This window comes from Parasteatoda tepidariorum, chromosome 9, assembly GCF_982258835.1.
Source record: "Parasteatoda tepidariorum strain Cologne lab strain chromosome 9, Ptep-v5.0, whole genome shotgun sequence".
NCBI classification, from domain to species: Eukaryota; Metazoa; Arthropoda; class Arachnida; order Araneae; family Theridiidae; genus Parasteatoda; species Parasteatoda tepidariorum.
In genome coordinates this window covers 47,260,404-47,280,757 of record NC_141763.1, presented here as the reverse complement: position 1 = coordinate 47,280,757, position 20,354 = coordinate 47,260,404, and the positions used below count along the sequence as shown (strand labels likewise).

The following is a 20,354-nucleotide window of genomic DNA, read 5'->3' as shown; positions in this document are numbered from 1 at the left end:
CATGTTTTAAAAATAAAAACTTTTAAGAATTCTAAAATTTGCATTAGTTAATGGATAAATTTGTGTCCATTTAGAGCATAACTAAATTTTTTTTTTCATTTAAGTTAATTAAAAAATTTTCTTTATTATTAGTGGACAGCCATCTACTGGACTATTAAAATGCACCTCTTGTAGGGTCAAACTAAGAAAAAATAGGGCCCAAGGCTAACAATAATTTTAGGGTACCCATTCAAACTGGCAATATTAATGGATGCTTAACTCTTTTTAGCCCATTTTGTATTAAGCTTAATTGAAAATCAAGCTGTTTTATTTCAAAACATGAATTTAAGTATATACATCAATAATATAATACAGTCGAACCTCGCTAACTCGAAGCTCAATTTCACGAATTTTTCGATATCTGGAAGAAAAGAAAAAATTTCCTTATACACTCAATGTTAAAAAAAAACTTGATTTCACGAATTTTTTTTTCCATAAATAATGTAGATTTTTTTTCTAAAATTAAAAAAATATTCCAAAAAAAATAAAAAATTTTAAGAATGGCTGACATGGCATGGAATGATGTGAACAGATTGACCGGACTCATGAAGCTTGATGACATGGAATTTCATGACTTTGTAAATGTAGGTGATGCAGTAACAGTGTGTGGTCAGTGGGATGACAATGATATCATCGCTCAAACGAAAGCTTCTTGTGAACTATCGGAAGAGGATGAAGAAATCGAAGATTTACCGCCCAATGTTACTAACAAACAAGCACTTTCTGCAGTGGACACTGTAGGGAGATTTATTGAGAGGCAGCCGAATATGTCAGAGGAGACATTTAAAGCTATAGTTCACTTAGAAAGTGTTATAGACAAACTTTCTTACACATCTCTGAAGCAAACAACAATTGAATCTTTTTTTAAGTGAAAGTGTAAAAAGTGTTTTTAGAATAAGTATGGAATAGTAAATAAGGTATGTAAAGAGCATTTTTCTTTATTCTACCATTGATAACATGCGATTTCCCATATTTCTAATTTTTTCTCCTGTCAAGTTCGAGATTTGACTGTATTTAATAAAATTCATTAAAGAAAAAACTTTTACCATGTACTAAACAATTTCATATGCTGATTTTTATTTAACCTTTTTAATAACTTAAGCGATAATTTATTAAATAAGTGGATTTGAAAACAAAAGGGAGCTAGTAATTACATAACGCTTTGCATAAATGCTTCAGTTGACTAGCATAAAACCATTCAATTTTTCAAAATATTATATTCTACCAAAATATTTATTTAATAATACCTTATTTCTTTATAACTATAAAAAAATTTAAAACTATAAATCAGGATCCAGCATTCAAAAAATAAATACTAATTAATACATTTCCACTTCATTATGGAACTTTTTTTTTCACACTATTTATACAGAACTTTTATTTACAAATTTCTAGGCCTAGTTTGCCTTTGCAGTAATCAGGGTTTCATATATTTTGTACACAACTTAATAAACAATGAAACTCAAAAATAAGTTCACCTTTGTTAAGGCTATAATGAATAATACTTAATTATAGAATATCATAAGATCTAATAGAAAAATAAATGAAGGAACAAATTAATATTTTATTTTAATTTCTTCTCTTAGGTTTCAAAATTCATAAAAAATAAAGAATAAATAAAAGGAACAAATATATTGCAACCAAATGTTTCATGCTAACTTATAAAATAGTGAATGCTTCAAAATAAATTGCGTTAAATTCTAAAGCTTATGATATTTTTTAGCATATAAATTGCTAACTTTTTTTAAAATAAAGCAATCATAAAAAATTATGCAAACAAATTACTTAAGTAAATATATTTGTATTATAGTTCTTAATTAAATCTAATAACATGTGGGAAGAAAAAAAAATATTTAAAAAAAGAAAAGAAATCTGTTCAAAAATTAAATCTCAGCTAGCATTTTGGTGACTGGTATTTTAAATAATTTTTTAAGTAATTTCAAGATAATTCAAATAACTTTATAAGTTGCTTCAAAATTTTGCCCTAGAAAATTGTTTGTAAATGCTTGATCATAAATGCAAGGAAATATTAAATACATACACTAGTTTCAAGATAATTCAAATAACTTTATAAGTTGCTTCAAAATTTTGCGAAATGAAATTTTGCCCTAGAAAATTGTTCGTAAATGCTTGATTAAAATTGCAAGGAAATATTAAATACATTAAAATACTGTGGTAAATTATTTTGCAATATTAGTCGTATTAGCTGGTAAATGATCAAACTACGAGTTAATGTGTTTGAACTAAATGTAGAACTGTTTTAAATGAATTTCACATTGTTTTGGTGAGTACTGATGAAACATTATCAGTCTGTACCATGAGAATTACTAAAACGAAGGGGTGGGGAGAAAAAGAAATCAGACAATTAAAAAAAATCATGGTTTCAGTATTTATAATACTTGTAAAATTATTTTATTGACAATGAAAATAGAATTGTAGCAGGGAAATATTATATAATATCTTAAGAGGTTGCCATACCTCGAAAAAAAAATTCGTTGCAAATTCTCTTTCTTCTTCATTACTAATTTAACCCTTTGACTACAAATTTTAAAAAAGGATTTTTTTGTCCCGTTTATTATTCAAAAGGACAAAATAGGTCACAAAGAAGGCAAATTTAGTATTTGGGATTTTTCTGACAAGCGGTTATCAATTTAGAGGCTGGGACATATATGTCCCGGTCGTACTTAATGGTGGATACGTATGTCCATTAATAATTTTTAAACATTTGTTGGGACAAATGAGTCCCGTTAGTAGTAAAAGGGTTAAAGTGCAGAAAAATAGTGTTCAGACAAACCTAGAGTAAGCCATGAAGAAATACTGAAAAGAAAATTTTAAAATAGCCCAAAATAATAATTTATGAGATGATATCTTAGGATTACGCAATGAACGATTTCTCTTCTGATAATTTGTTTGCATTTTAATATTTTGAAGTATTTTTTCTTTCAGCAATTGAAACTTCACGACTTATCTAGGTTTGCCTGAACTTTTTCTTTTAAATTAGTAAAAAAGGAGAAAGCGAATTTGGGACAAAAACTTTCTTCCGCGGTAAAGCGTCCTCTTAAAAAAAATTTTAATCAAGAAATTAGAATATCTTGAAAGAAAGAAAAAAGTATACATTTTAAAAAGAACAACATTAAACTAATATTTTTGAGATAAAAACTCATCGCTGGCATTTTTACTTTATACTGACTCATAGAATAGTTCTTGCAGGCTAGTCAACATTTTAATAAATTGAAATTTTATTCTCCTCTTATAATTGAATGACCCAATCACTATATTTTATTAACTTTACTTTTTCAAAATACTTATAAAGTAGATGGAGTATTTTTTTTAACTAAAATAAAAAAATTAAGAAAATGCAAACAATCATTTTCATAAACACATATTTTCAATAAATTAGATTTTATTTCTGTATCACTTTTGTTACAAAAGCTAACCAATTGTTAGAAGCACATTTCTTTCACAATTGGTAAAATATCCATTTTAAATGCCTCTAATAAAGATTTTTAACTTCAGTTCTTGCATCCAATTATTTACAGATTTACAATAAAACTATCACTATCAAACATCACACTAAAACATTTCAAGTGAAAGAGTGATCAATGCAACGCTATCAAATGAATTTCTTTACACAATGGAATATTCAATAAAAACTTAACACATTTTACAAGCTACAATAATTTTGCTATATCAGCATAGATGGCAGAATATATCATAAATTCAAAACAAATCAAAATTGCGATAAAACAGTGGTATGATATCAAGTGAATAATGAGGGGTTATATTTACCTACCATACTTTGAAAGTACAATTTATAATTTATTTAGTGTGTATTATGAGGTTCCACATTTTGGAAAAAAAGGTTATTTTGATTAAAAACTGGCGTAATAAACCCAAAATTTTATGAGCATTCCAGGATTTTAAAAATTAGTTATTTAATTTGCTTATAAGTGCCTTAATACTTTAAAAGACAAACCCAAAAGTTTATGAGCAAGAAAAGTATCAACCCCTCATAGTCAATTGTGTATATAAAACTTAAAAAGCATTTTTTAAAAAGTTAAGTCAATCGAACAAGTAAAAAATATAACGGCTTGATGACTTTAAATTTAAACTCCATACTTAAAATTACATTTTTTCATTTGATTACATTGTTTTAATTTTTTTTATAAATTATGTTTTGGTGACTTTGACATAGAGCGATTATTTTTCCAGAATATATTTTTTCTCAATTTGTATTTAACAAAAATTTGAATTTATATATTTTAACTAAGAGCAACTCCTAACAATGAAGGTACACTAATTAATACGAGAGTAGTTGGAAAATAAGAGAAGAATCTCCAAATGATCTTTAAGAGCAACGTAAATAAATTAGTAAAACTTTCTATTATAAAAATATGAATGTCCTTATGAACAAAAAAAATACTGCTAATTGCCCTTGCAATACAATCATTTATATTATAAAGAAACAAAATTTATATATTACATTTAATCTTTTAAATACCAATAAATATACATATAGATGAAATTGCAAATATTTTTATAAACAAAGGAAAAAATATATAAAACATCAGTAAAAAAAAAAAAAAAAACTGCATGAAAAGCAATAAATTTGATCTACAAATATGGAATATAAGCAAATGCATTAAAATGTGCAAAAATAAATGGATTAATTTTTTAAAAAAAACCTGAAAAAAGAAATTCAATAATAACCAGTATAATTGTGATTCTTGCTCATTATGAACAAAAATTAAGGCAATGGAGATTATTAAACTTGCTGATTGCTAGAGAATTTATCAATTCTCCGAGTTCTAATGCAACACAGCAAGATCAAATGGAAGTTTTCCATATCTATATACCAGTGAATTCGAACCCATGCTGTGTTCAAAGTTTTAAAAAGATCTAGAAATAACATGTCTGAAGACGATAAATGAGATGCTAAACTTTAGCAATATTACACAATAATAATTGAGCTAATTTTCTGTGGTACTTTTCATGACAATATGAAAACAAAGAAGTTAATTGATGTCCCACAATTTTTAAACAATAAAATCTGTTTTAATATAATTGCTTGTATAAAGATTAATAATCAGTTTATAAAAGTATCAGATAGATTGCTGTGGTAAGAAACAAAGAATAGTTAGAGAATAGAAAATATTAGATAATTGATTATAATAGAAATAAGGAGTAGTAATAAAATAGTAAATGAACAAGAAAATAAAAAAGAATGGAAAAGAAATCACAAAATTGGATTTTTCATAATCCTTAAACATTTTCCAAAAATTCTGTAGCTAGTATTAAAATCTGTAAAAAGTATGGCAAATTAGTACTAGTAGGCACATAGTATTAGTTTTGTTTTATTATATTTACTTGCATAAAGAATAACTATCAGTTTACCAGAATATATATATATATATATTGCCACCAAATAAATTAAGTTACAAAAAATGTGGGGGGGGGGCTTAGTTAAAGAGTTTAAAAAGAAATGCGCTAGAAGAAGGAAGATGGGAAATGGAATTTTTCCTAATCTTTAAAAAGCTTTTCATAAAAGAAGTAGTTTATAGTAAAATCTGTAGAAATAAAGGAAAATTCAAATAAAGACTTCAAGAATGTGGAATAAATATTCATTTCAATAAAATGAATTACATTTTGAAATCAAGCTTTGCACATTTTCTTTTAATCTAAAGTGTTAGAAAACGTTAAAGTCATTTTTATTTTAAAAGTAAAAATAATGACACATTTTCTGTGAATTAAGTAACAAAATTAAATGGCCAAAATTGTTTTTAATATTAAATACATTAATATTGATACTATAATACCATTGTGTGAATGTTTGCTTCATTTATAGATGTTCAACTCCTTTCTCCAAATTTTTTTATTCATTATTTTTAAAATATATTTATGCAATGTTTAAAAAAATGCATAAACAGTCTGAGCTTCCTAACAAATGAAAGAATAAAGAGATAGCCATTTATGTTAACAATACAAACAGTTATTTTAATAATTTTAAAGCCAATATTTTACTTTAACATTTAAGCAATATTGAAGAAAATTAAAAATGTATATAGATATTTTTAACTTTCTTATATGCAAATACTTCTTTAAACAATATGAAATTCATTCAAAAGATTTTTAAAAAAAGCAAAATAAGATATGATTAATATTTAATTTAATACATGGATTTATTTATCTCAAGGCAGGCATGGAAAATAGATTTTAAAAAAAAAATTGCATACAAAATAAAATAATAAACTCAACAAATTTAAGAATAACAAACAAACTTAGCAACACAAACTGATAGAATTTCACACGCCAGATTCTAGTTTAATACCAAGTGATGTACTTATATTTATCATATTTAGGGAATAAAACAAAAATCAAAATTTTAGTTTTGTATTTAATTCAATTCTGCTAAATATGATGCTCGCAAATTGCCTTCATTGTAGTGGAGTAAGTTGCTAAAGATGAATATCACTTTTTCTTTAAATTTTTTCTTCTTTTTATGTACAGTACATTCAATATACATCATGTTTTCAGTTTATTTGCAAATACTGAATGTTCAGTTATGAGAATCGCTCCACATTCTGCAAATGAACATGTCACCAAATGGCAGATTATCGGAATTCATATATTTGTATACTGTGTTCGGGCACATGAGTTAGATTCAATGATTGATACCTACGGAAAAAAATAGAATTAAAAGTCATGAAATATGAAAAGTAATGCATCATTTGACGAATATTCGGCCGTGAATAGATTTAATAAAGAATAATCTAAAATGGTATTTGTAACTATACATTGTTAGTGAATAGTTTTTAAGCATATTTAAGTTCTAAAACTTGTAAATTTATGTCCTAGAAAACGATGGAAAAAGAAAATTCAAAGAATTAAAGCTAGATTACTTTATAGTAAATTACCAGTTATGTACTGCAGATTTTATTTAAAAATTGCATTAAAGCGAATCAATTTTGTTGTTTTTCAACATGTTTTGTTTGAAGAATTAAGTTTTTTTTTTTTTTTTTTTTTTTGCTGTATTTCTGCCTTTATTATTGCCCAGTATTTTAAGGTAGCATTTCTGATAGACTTTATTCTTCTATTATCGTTTTTCTTCTCTATGGTACTATAGACTACCCGTTACATAGATATCTGTGGTTTTCTACATTTAAGATTAGTTTTAAGAAGTAATTTTCTTTTTACCCATGAAGCTTTTTATTAATTTTTCTTTTTATCAGCGTTTTTAATAAACTTTATTCTATTTTAGTCACTTTTCTTAAAAAAATAAAGTAAATTGATATTTTCAGCATTAAATTTTTCTTTTAAAAATTAAGAACGATTTTTGATTTCATATCTATCTACAGCTTTCCTTTCTTTAAGACTATACACAAATTTATAGAATTTTACAAAGAGGTTCATGTTAAAATGTAAATATTTACCATTCAGAACTCCGGTGATAATAATAACCTTCAATAGCTGCAGTAGATTTTTGGAAGCATATGTAATAAAATCCAGCAAAGGATGCACCATTTATATCTTTGATGGTATGGTCTGGGACTAAAAAATGCTCCTATAAATATATATATATATATATAAAAAACAGACAAAAATAAAAAAAAAATAAAATAGACAATGGCCTATTAATAAAAAAAATATCATCATATAACAATATAAATATAATCGCCACGCTATACTTAAACCAAGCACTTTTTTTTGTTTGTTTTTTAATTTATAGATGGAATATTGAAATATTTACACTTCTTTCATTGAGTTTAGGCTTAAAGTAACATTTTAAGACTTAACTCAAATTAAGTAAGCAATAATCACTTCTTTTTATCTAAGATATCATTTGTATGATAAACAAGCTAAGTATCACTATAGCATTTATAAAATAATAGTAACTTTCAGAGAAAAGAATCCAGCCTGTTAAATATATATATCCAGTTTCAATTAAATTATGTCGCAATCAGCATCCATTGTTGACAAATAGTTCTAGGAACTTTGCCTTTTCAGGATTTTAATTAGACAAAACCTTAATAATTGACAAATATAATTAATTCAAATACTTTCTGAGTAATAAACTCTACAGAGCATTATAAACTCTATAACCTAGATATAATTAAATAAACAAAAGGAGCAATTATGAGGTTCCTCAAGCTAATGACACCTTTTTTTATTACTATTTAAAGAAAACTACCATTAAATAATCTCCATTTATGTAAGAGGAGTCACTTGGCTTTGGCTCGTGTTAGTAAAACCAGTGATTCTGCTTATATGGGTCAAATAAGTCAATAAGCGTAGTTGGGATGTGAAAAATTAGTTTAAGCCTCTTAGGGGAATCATACACAAGGGTCTGTCCAGGGTAAAGTTACTACCGATTAGCGGTACCTTCTCAAATTCAACTTTAGGAAAAATGGTATTTTCACAAAATACTTAAAAAAGAAAAAAAATCCTCATGCAACTGCCATTTTTGTTGCAATCTATGGAAACGAAAAGCTTTTCTGCCAGCTGTTTTCTACAAAAAAGGTAGCATGTGTTTGGTCAGATAGTGTAATGTGGTAAGCCTAATTGGTCGCTTACGCCATATCAAAGCAAGCTTTTTTTTCCCACTGAGTATTTTTATAATGAAACAACATGACTCTCCCTCTGTAAACTATACAAGAAGTCAAAATTCAACAAACCTTTATCTTTTATGAAATTTTTTTTTTTCTTCGATGAAACTTTTCCTGACCTAGTCGAAAATGTTTTCATAATGAAAAATACCTTTTAGTGCTAGTACTATTAAATGCATGTTTTTATTAAATTGAAATTTAACTATGAACAATGATTTTAATATTTGGATACGATTTTAAGCCCAAAATTTCACATTAGAAAAATTATTTTTGAATATAAAGGGAATAATATTAAAAAATTTACCAGTCACGAATAATTTTTATTTGTAGTGAAAATTTTTGAAAATATTCTCTTACTTTGCCATATTTTTGTGCTGATTTTTTAATATAATTTTCACAAATTATGCTTAAATTTTCATGTAATTTTCACAAATTATGCTTAAATTTTCAAAAAAACCTAAACAGATCCCAGATATAATTCTTAGGTGCAAAATAATACTATCTAGGTGAAATTATAACTAAAATTTAAAAGAATAAATAAAAAAATATTTTTCTCCTTAATTAATAGCTTAAGGAGAAATAATTCAAAGAAAAACTCATAATAATATATTTTATTACATTTTCCAACATAAATTAAGCTTAACATTGAAAAGAAGAAAGTATCAACAAAATTGGCCAAAGGTAAATTTAAAGTACATTTTTATTAGAAAGCATGTTTCTTACGTGCTACAACTCAAAATATTCAATATCCAAGCGCTCAGGGTAAAAACCTTACAGTGAGGCTAATACCACAGAATGTTTTCGAGCTTTTTTTTTCTGCACACAATGTAAATACACGTGAATTTCATAGATAAAGTTTTTCATAAAATCAAATATGCCCCTTTTTTGTTACTCGATCTAGTAGTTACTTTTTTTCTTTAGGATTTCAAAATTACAACGATACAAAGATTGAATCATAACATTAAGGTAGCAAAATCACTAAATTAATCTTCTGTTCAAAACTGGTAACATGAAAAGATTTCTCACTTAGTATCAAAAAGCTTAAAAGATTACACTCAGGTAGATTACATTTCACATAACTTACATTTATAGTTATCAGATTAAAAAAATTATATCTGAGAATCAAAACATTTTTTATTTAATATATTATCATTTTATTAAAATATACATTTAATAGAAGCTACATTAATAAATGCCCTAAAAATTTAATTAATTATAAGGTCCACTATCAGATAGTGTCCTCACTTCAACAAAGCAGAGGTTTATATAAATCATTCTACTTCCAAACAGTCAATCCAAATTTAACAAAATCTAAAAATAAAAACATATGTTTTATTCATACAGGCTCACAATAAATTTTCTTGAACTATATCATACAAAATATTTATTTGATAAAAAATTATACAATTTTTATATTGTTAATGTTATGCATAAATGTTATAATAGGCCATCTATCCAGAACTGGCTTTATAATAAATCCAGATTTTCTCATGTACCTAAAACTGGCCGTTTAATAAATCCAAGTTTTCTTGTGTATCAAGAACTGTATTTTAGGACCCAGTATATCTCTATCTTATTTACAGTTTCAAAACTAAAGAATGGTATAGAATATTTTTTTAAAAAAAGACAACTCGTTCAAGAATAGTTATGCCTCTGCATTAAATAGTAAAACTCAACAATACATACTTTCCATCGCATGAAGACATAATCTGTATCCTTTAGTTCATCATAATCAAATGAGTCTGAATTGAAACATTTTGCATATTGATAAAATGAGTGAAATTTATTCTAGAAAAATACAAATAAGCTTTAGTTGATTTTTATTTTAAATATTCAATAATATAAAAGATTAAAATATATAAGGTACATTAACTTTATAAGAATATGAAAAAAATATTTAGAGAAAAGCATAGTTATAATTAATTAGCAGTTGTGTTTATTGTAAAGACTAGTCATATTAAGTTTGTTGTTGTTTTAAGTTTATGAATCATTTAAGTAAATTTTAATTAAAAGGAACCATAAAACTGATAAAACAGCCTATAACTGTGTTACTAAATAAAGTGCTGCTATAGGCTACAAATCATTATAAGAGATTCCATACCCCTACAATTACGAATTACAACTAACAAATTTTACAACTTATACCAAAACAAATCAAGCAATAAGCTTGTAATTTGCATTGATTACTTTAATTGTTATTTGCAACAACTGCATAAAGTTTCATAATTCTAGTTTAAATATTTATAGAAATATGGAACTTTTTATAGGGGTTTCCCAGACATTTTTATTTTTATCTTGCTGTTCGGTTAAAGGTAGTGTCTCCCATTACTACAAAAAAAAAATATTTGAGAAAACTCACTGATCATTTTGAGATTTATTTTAAAAAATACAAAAACTACAAAGAAAATTTCTCCAAACTTTTTATGTTTTTGACATATTATAAGATTTTTTTTCATTAGTATACAATTCACTACAAAATTATGAAGCAAATAAAAAACTAAGTAATTAATACATGTTACAAGATTATAACTTGATTTTCTGGCATAGGGTGTTCAAAAAAACTTATTTTCTTTCATTATTTATTGTCTGTCCCTCAAACCTCTGAAAGCTTTAAATTTTATTACTAAGTTTGAAAAATCGCATAAACTAAACATTTCTAAAGTTATAAAATAATCCTCCGAGTATTTCTTAAAAAATGTCAAAAACTGAAAGTGTCTCTTCCATCTTTGTAGGGCAGTGTATCTATAACATAGCTAGTGAATAAAACTAAAAAAATAAGTTATTCACTGCAGCAAGAGCCATATTGAATAAAACATTTTTTAAATAAACGTCATTAACCCCTTAACAATCGGTTAATTTTCAAGAAAACGGTTATAAAAGTGCCTATTTTTTTATTAGTGGTGACATCTAATTTAAAATAAACTAACTATCTACAATTACCTTAAAAATATCCTGGTACTGCCATCTAGTGCGTAAAATGAGAAATAAAATGTTTTCCGGGTAAAAGAAATGAATTAGTTTTATTTTTATTGGCGCATTACTACTAAACACTCCAGCCTGGAAATTTCATGGGAGCGAGAAATAGAGGGCGAAACCTCACCCCGTCATTTTCACAGAAGCGAGAAGGAAGGGGTTAAAGAAATTGCAACAATACTGAATATTCCAGGGAATAAAATATTCATAACTTGGATTGATTTGAAAATTGCAAGAGTTACATTTAAATGAATTAATAAAATAGAAAAAAAAGCTTGATCGAACATCAGGGGTCTGTCCAGACATTATGTGAAAAGTCCGGTTTTCGTGAAATTGTGAAAAAATTACTCACATTCTTTCAACCAAGATGCGCTTTTATGAATTTGTGCAAATAGGGTCCAGTTTTTGCAAAAAACTTTTTCAAGGAGTTTTTAAATTGTAAATAGATACAAGATTATGCTTGGCACTGTGAAATGATAATAAAAAAATTTAAATTTTCAAAAATAAACAGCAATTGCTGCTTCTAAATTAGAGATGCAACATACAAATATTTGGTATTGAGTCTATACTGCTGAACACATAATATTAATTTCGGACGAATAATGGAAGAATCGTCTGCTGAAGACAAAACTTAATTCGTTTACATCCATCTTTCTTGTTTTCTACCCTGGGAAGGGTTTATTCGATTAGCAAAACAATAATGAAGATAAACAAATTTGTGAAAGGTTCAATTAAAAGAAAAATCGGTTTGTGAAGGGTCCGTTTTTAAGTTAAAATGGACCTTTCACAAAATATTTTTGTGAAGGGTCCATTTTTATGAAGGGTCAATGTTTCTAAACAGACCCCTGAACATAAACGGAAATTTCATGAACATAAACAATTTTTAAAAATTAATCTTATGAAAATAATAAGAAACTCAAATATCTGACAGAGGAAAGAGGAGAAACATACCCAATGTTTTTTATCGACTTCTTCATCTGCATCCCACTTCCTAGTTAAAAAGGGATATTTTTTACCAATTATCTCTCCATCGAAAAATGTTGTTAGAGTAGGGTACTCTTCAGTGAGCCCTTTAATTTTTAAATAACCACACACATATGCATTATCTTCATCAACATGCTGAAAAATAAAATGCAACATTTTTAATATAAATTGTTGGCTCTATAAACTACAGTTTTGAAACACACTATTGTGCAAAATAACACAGTCAGTAGAGCTTGGTCTCATAAGGAACAATGATTGAATAAGGTTAATTGTCCAACAAAAGCTATGTGCTATGTAGACTATAGCAAAAAAAAAAAATTTTAAATAAAGCACAAAGTACACTGGTTATCATAAATTAAGGAAAATTCACAAAAATCGCGATAACTCAAGAAATTACACATGGAATTTTATGAAACTTACCCACAATATACAACACATAGTAAGGTATTAAACAACATAAAAAGAAATTATCAGACATTAATAGTAGTATAGAAATTAGCACATGTATAAAATAAACAAATTGGAAGTATCGGTTTGCAATAGAAAAAGTACCTTTAATATGGAATATGATTGCCTCTAGAAGCAATACAGCACAAACAGCGATGTGTGATGCTTTCAATTATGCGGTCTATCAGTTCAATAGGAAGTGAGAGCCATTGCTCTTGTAAAGCAGTTGCAAGCGTGGCAAGGGTCTGAGGGGGCGGATTGATGGCAGATACACGCCTCCCTAGAGCATCCCAAACGTGCTCGATAGGATTCAAGTCCGGGGATCGAGCTGGCCACTCCATGCGAGTAATTGTTTCCTGTTGAAGATAATCATCAACAATGCGAGCTCTGTGTGGTCTTGCATTATCGTCCTGTAACAGGAAGCAATCACCAATTGCCCCGGCATATGGGCGCACATAAGCATCAAGGATGTTGTCTCGATAAACCTGAGCATTCACGGTTCCCCTTGGAAAGACATGGAGGTATGTGCGCCCTCCTAAGGATATGCCTCCCCAAACACAGACACTGCCTCTTCCGTATGCATCTCTTTCACGGATGTTTGATGGATGATAACGGGTCCCAGGTTCTCTCCATATCAAATAACGTCTACTGTCACTTTCTAGACTAAACCTGGACTCATCCGTAAAGAGAACAGGCCTCCATTGATCTGACGTCCAGTGGACATGTTGTCGGGCCCACTGCAAACGGTCTCTCCTATGGCGTGATGTGAGCGGCACGCAAATGGCTGGTCGTCTCGCATACAGACCACCTTCGTGGAGCCTTCTGCGCACAGTTGACGTTGACACCAACCTTCCGGTGGCTGCAGCAAGAGAGGATCTAAGATGTGTCGGAGTAGCGGTTCTATTCCTGCGTGCACTTAATGTCAAATATCGGTCATCGGCACTGGTCGTAACAGTTGGCCGTCCTTGACTGAACCTCCTAGATGCCGAATCTGTGGTTTGAAATTGCCTCCAAAGTCTATGAACCACAGATGGACTCACATTTAGCCATCTGGCCACTTCTGATTGACTCTGCCCTGCCTCTAGTCTCCCGATGGCTCTCCATCGTAGTTCTTCAGGCAAATGATGCCTAGAGGTCATTATTACGAATTGGCTATCTCAGATTTTCAATGTCGCAATCACAGTAAAATTTGTGTGCTTTCTCTCAAACTTGGACTTTTATGCTCCAGGCAGATGACGTAAGCCGAGTGCAGCGCCACTAATTTGCATATTGCAATTTTACTCAGCTACTCTTAGTGGACAACATATGCAAATTTTGCACGGTTTGGCTTACTTTTGAAAGAGTTATCGCTATTTTTGTGATTTTTCCTTAATTTATGATAACCAGTGTACTTTCATTTGTGCTTGCTGTTTCGTCTTCTTTAAGTCCAATTATTTTAAACCCGAGATGTATCAAGTAAGGATACTTGGTGAAAATTTGAATCTTTTACCCGGCCAGCAACGGAAATCCAGCAAAAATTTTGTTTTTGCCCAGTTCTGGTAAAATTTGGATTTAGGACCCTGTCAGGTATTATAATGTTCTTCAAAACAATATCAAAATCCTATAATTTTCTACATTACAAATATTTTACAAGATATAGTTGTAACGAAATTCTTTGTGCTTCTATATAAATAAAGACACGCTTTTATTTTCGGATTTTTTTTAAACTAAAAAACTAAGCTCAGTAACGCGACAGCTCATAGAGGGCCAAGGCCTACTGTGCCTATCTCAGTTTTCTTGACCTTGGGCTCTGGGTTGCATAAGCAGATGTTCCGGTTAGGTGGTCAGCCAAACGAAAAATCCCCAGTGTCTAGTTCCCAAGCATGCTTAGTACTCATTTATCGATACATTGAAGGGATGAAAGGCTGAGTCAACCATGCCCGGCCAGAGGATCTAACCCAGGACCTGTGGCACGGGAGTGCGAAGCGCTACCACTCAGCCACTGGGCATCTAAACAAAGCTTTTTTAAAAAAATTTAAACTAAAGCTAAATTTTAAAAATTCTAAAAGAAATTTAGAATGACTTGTAGAATGATTATGTAAAAATTTGCTATGATATAGAATCTGCTAATAGAGGGCATTATAATTAATTTTTTATTTTATTTACTTCAGTGTTCAATAGCATTTGTTATGGTTGGTAGCTTCTGTATAAGTTTACACAGAGAATGAAATTAGAAAAATCTTCTATGGTAGGCCCAACAGTAAGAGAATTTTAACCCGACAGGTAGGAAATAGAATTTACTGAGTAAACAAGTAAGAAACACACTTTTTAATAAAAATTAATTTTAAATTTACTGATAGGCAATTTTACTCACAGATTATTATTTTTTTTTTAGCTATGAAAAGTAAAAAAAAAAATTTTTAATTATAAAGACATAAAAAGTTTTAAAGTATCTTCAAAAAAATATATTTATACTTTTTTGTCAAAACTATTAGCTCAGTTTTAAAGAATGCTTTTATTTACTGCAAAATTAATCATTAAAGATGTCTAGATTAGTAACAGTATTAGAATAATAATGATTAATGTGTCATTTGTAAGAAAATATTTTAATTTTATTTGTTTTCTCTGGTTCATTGTGCTTTGATAAAATGCTAAGACTTCAAACCAAGGTTTGCTAAATCTTTTTTTCTTTTTTTTTAAATTAAAAGCCTGGCTTTTATTAGATTTCATCACTTATTAAAATTTCAAAAAAAAATAAAAATAAATTTTTTTTAATGAAAAACGTTCATGAAATTTTTTACAGACTTTTATTCATAACTTGTTTTGCTAGAATGTAATAATTTTTAAAGATTGTTACGCAATAATTTTTATTTTTTGACAACAAACTGTTGGTTACATAAAAAAAAAATTGCTTAATTAAAAGATAGCTAAATGTTATTTCATTAACACAAGTTTAGTTCTAGAGTCTATCCAAATAACACTTATTCATTTTGATAGGATATAATTGCAACCAAATAAAAAAAATTTATAGTTTCAATTTAACTTTCAGTTATTATAAATTAAAGGTTTTATCCACATTGTTTAGTAATATTTTCAAAAATCAACTTCGAATAACAGTTTATAGTTCCCTTTTTTTTTTTTACATATCTCAATTGTAAATGGTATTTATATAAAGCTTAAAAAGTAAATATAAATTATTTACTTTTTTAATAATTGCAAAAAGGTTAAGTAACAAATGGGTTTCAGTACATTTTCATAAAATTTTCGATAAGTTTTTCAAAATGTGTTTCATAATACGGTAATATTACACAATTACTTTATAAAAAACTAACACCCCTTTCAGTTTAAGTCTTTAAATTAGAATAAAAATAAATACATAATAATAGTAAAGAATAATATTTTAAAAAATGATATATAAAGCAAGTATTTTTAAATAATGAATAAATAACTCAAAGGTAATTGTCAATTAAGGAACCATACCAGTTTTCTGGGCAGTACAAATGTTCTGACAGTATTGAAAAATCGTTTTAAAAAAATTTATTTATGTTACTTCCAGAAACTAAACGTAATAGATATTTCTAAATGGAAGTTTTCCCTAATTATTGGATATGTGGTTAAAAAAAATAGTATTATCAGTGTTTTCATTACAGAAAAAAAATGAGAGAGAATTTCTCACCCTTTCTCAAAAACAGGGTGAGATCTCAAAAAGTTAAGTGAGATTTCTAAAAATTAAAAAAACGCGAATAGACTTGGAAAAAAAATATTTCTTAAATTATAATACATTTTTAACATTTTCTAATTTTTAAAGCATTGAATATTTTTACTGCATCATCATATGGCATACCTGCCAACTTTCACTCTTTCCGAGAATGCATTTTCAGAGTGGTTGTAAAACAATAAACGAAAAGCAATCTGACTCAAAAATATATTTATACTATTTTGATTCCGTTGAAATTCGCTTGCGCTAGGATTATTATGCTTTTATATATTTATTGTAATTATTTATATATAGTGGTGGTCACACTCATTTATAATTATCATTATAATTAAAGAAATTAATTGGAATAACCTGAGTATTGCTACCACTTTAAATGTGAAAATAAAATCTTCCGGAAAATCCGGAAGAGTTGGCAGGTATAATATGGAAAACGTTCTATATCTACTTTTTCATCAGGTTTTCTCATTAGGTTGCTCAAATGTTTATCAGTCATTTGTATACGATATTTTGTCTTAATTCGGTTTTGAGTGCTAAATGACCTTGCCACATATGCTGAACAATTCGGAATCACTTAGTAAATTTGTAGCATTGAAAAACATTTTAACGTCTTACATGAAGAAATCTTACCTTCCGTGAACACGTGGTTGCAGAAAAATGTGTTCTGAAAGGTGTTCCGTCATTAGTGAGGGGGGGGGATTGTGTTCTGGTTCGTACCGGTTCTGAACAATACTGGTAGGGAAGCTAGATAACATGGATCCATGATAACATTTTCTAACATTTAGATAACATTTTCCAAAATTCGCTCATTTTGAAATTGATTAATAGAGTGCGCGATCTTCTCGCGTTAATAATTTTTTAATGCGAGAAAAGAAAAAAATACGCGAGATTCTCGCGTTCTCGCGCTGTAGTGAAAACACTGTATTATATTCGAGAAGAGAAAAAATAAACTGAATTGTTCGAAACATTCTAGTACAACATTTGTTTACAGTTTAAAAGTCGAAACGATTGGACTGTGTGTTGCAGTACTTATCTAGTTTATAATCCAAGTCATACATTATTACTTAAAAATATCCTCTTTGGTAAGATTTGAATTAATTTCGTGTTAACCTTCTAATTTTTAAAGATTAATTATTTTTTCTGTTTAATATAAACGTTTAAAGCTTTTGATAAATTAAGTCCCAAATTTTAAACATGCATTACGTAATAAAGTTTTTTCATTGTATGAGATTTATTACGATTAGTTTTATTTCTAAAATTACCAATAATATATAATTTCATTTTGGCGCCAAGTTGCCAAAACTCCGCGAAGTTAAATTCTAGGAGTAAGTATTTTGAAACAGTGATATTGACCGATTCTTATTATTTACGAAACATTTTGCAATTTAAGAATTTGATTAGTAGAATTGGAGAAATTGTTTAAATTCTTCAGCTGTCAAATAATAGATTACTTTTATTTACATGAACCTTAAGAAACAAGGCACAATGTAATTATGATCAGAAACCTATTAAACAATATGGAAAGTCATTTTATTAATCATGAGCACGTAATTTTACTCAAAATTTAATCCATATTGGATTCTAGGACGTAAGAGGCTAACTCAATTCAAATATAAAATCAAATTATTTTATAATCCTCCTTTAGAGTATTAATTACAAGGAAATCATAAGTTAAGATCTTCAATGATAAAATGTAACTTATTTCAACTCAGAAAATTTAAATTATTTAAAGGAAGCACTGCTTCGTAATAATGTTTTGACATTCCTGGAGATATGATGATATTGGATCATTACCTGAAGAACTACTTCAACATCATAACAATTTCCTTTACTCTTTTGATGCCCTTGAAATTTTGAGCCATTATACAACAATGATCTAGCCACCCCAGGTTGATGAGAATTTGCAGGAGGTGGTGGAACAATTTTTGTTTTTCCAGGCATAATTTTATAAAAAAACAAATTAAATCAGCGGTTAATAATGAAAGAAATTTTGAACAGAGTTTAGTTGTTTACATTAGCAGAACACCATCTATTGTTGTCGTGGGCATTCGTGATACAAACGTATTTTTCTAGCTGTTATCAGAACTATTAAAATAAGCAAATATTCAGAAATCAATCAAAAAATTTATTGCCTCTATACGGAGCACTAATAAAATTTGATTTAAAATTTATTAAAAATATATAAAACAACTATCTTGGCAGCCGCTACTTTGTTACGTTAACCCTGCAAGTTAGCACCTTGGCGGCATCTGAAATTGGGGAGCACCAAGACTATTATCACGCCAAGATTTTAACGTCAAGCGGAAGGTGAAATTTGCGATGGATTTTAAGGGAGAAAATCTACGTTCAACGTTATGTATTATGGTGAACGAAGTAAGCATATTTCTAGAATCTCGTATTGGTATAAATAACTTTTCTCAAGCTTTGTAATTACGTAAGCGCTCTTGATGACTCATTTTTTTTTCAATTGGCGATCGCAACACTCGAATACGCCATCTGGAGACCGATTTCACGCCTTTGGTCCTTCTCCCTTGCCTTTCCTCCTCTCTTCAGTCGTTTAGGAATGTACCACGATATTTTTCCTTTTTATTTAATAAAAATATTTTTTAAAATTTCCGTTTTCTTTAGAACTATGTTTAATGTAGTTTTCAGTTCTATATTGTTTTCCAACTTAAAAGATTCTAATTTGTATGAAAATCAAGAGAGAAACTAACGTACTTCCTTCCTCTATGACTTTCCACACGCTAATGGGGAAAGCATGTGAAGTGTTGCCATAGGTAGAGAGTTCTGCTCTACGCCACCTGCAGCCCACTTTGATCGCAAATTATTATCCTTAGTTTAAACGGGTCAAGTGTTGAGTTATTAAAAATATGTAATTTTGTACCATACATATTTTAATATTATGTGTGTAGTTATGTAACTTTTGACTTATAATTAAATAGATGAGCATGGTCTAACATCACTTACGAACACATTTTAATAACAACTTGTAACTTGAAGAGATGCAAAAACGAAAACATAAACGCATTTTCGCGAAGCTACCGTTAAGGTAGTGTATAGCGTGAGGATGCCTGTGAATCCTCAGGAAACAGGATGATCCCTCAAGGCATGTTTTCAAGCATGCGCAGTATACTAATCATAATGAGTAACACCTCCTCCCTGTCCTTCCTAGTCAGATGACTACGCGATAGAAAATGGCGAGAAATGGCATTTCAAAAATGTGACTACTTCAAATTTATCCAAAACTAATAAAGGATTACATAAAGGGTATGTGACTATACTTTATTCAAAATATTTATTATCTGCCTTTTCACTAGAAATTTATACCTCCTTAAGAGTTGAATGATCATTTCTTTAAAATATTTGACTAACGAAAATCTTTATTTGATGTCAAAATGTGCAATGACTGGTGGATTACCAGAGGAAACCCGAATAGAGAATGATTTTTAAATTTAAATATGCTTATGCAATCCTTTGTAATAGTATTTAACGAGCATTTAATAATATATAGAGAAAAGGCAGCAATAAATATATAGAATAAAATATATTTACTACTCATAATACTGTGTTCCCTTTTGTTCACTCATTGACTCAATAGAATATTCATAAGATTG

At 28.5% G+C, this 20,354-nt stretch overlaps 1 protein-coding gene across 1 annotated transcript; it reads right to left on the bottom strand.

The window, feature by feature from the left end:
- Positions 1–3,424: 3,424 nt before the first annotated feature.
- LOC107441152 (glucose-induced degradation protein 4 homolog) lies at positions 3,425–18,762 on the bottom strand. The gene is made up of 5 exons (XM_016054304.4): positions 18,535–18,762; positions 12,567–12,734; positions 10,329–10,430; positions 7,470–7,600; positions 3,425–6,714 (listed from the first exon to the last, which is right to left on the bottom strand). The coding sequence occupies exons 1-5, from the start codon at positions 18,679–18,681 to the stop codon at positions 6,651–6,653; spliced, it is 612 nt and encodes a 203-aa protein (XP_015909790.1). The 5' UTR covers positions 18,682–18,762; the 3' UTR covers positions 3,425–6,650.
- Positions 18,763–20,354: the final 1,592 nt, after the last annotated feature.

What these genes read in the sequence shown, in the direction of transcription:
- LOC107441152 (XM_016054304.4), bottom strand. Translation starts at nt 18,681, where the DNA reads ATGCCTGGAAAAACAAAAATTGTTCCACCACCTCCTGCAAATTCTCAT. An exon ending in ATGTCTTCATGCGATGGAAA is followed by an intron (nt 7,601 to 10,328) that starts GTATGTATTGTT and finishes ATATATTTATAG; the next exon opens with GAGCATTTTTTAGTCCCAGA. An exon ending in TATCACCGGAGTTCTGAATG is followed by an intron (nt 6,715 to 7,469) that starts GTAAATATTTAC and finishes TTTTTTCCGTAG; the next exon opens with GTATCAATCATTGAATCTAA.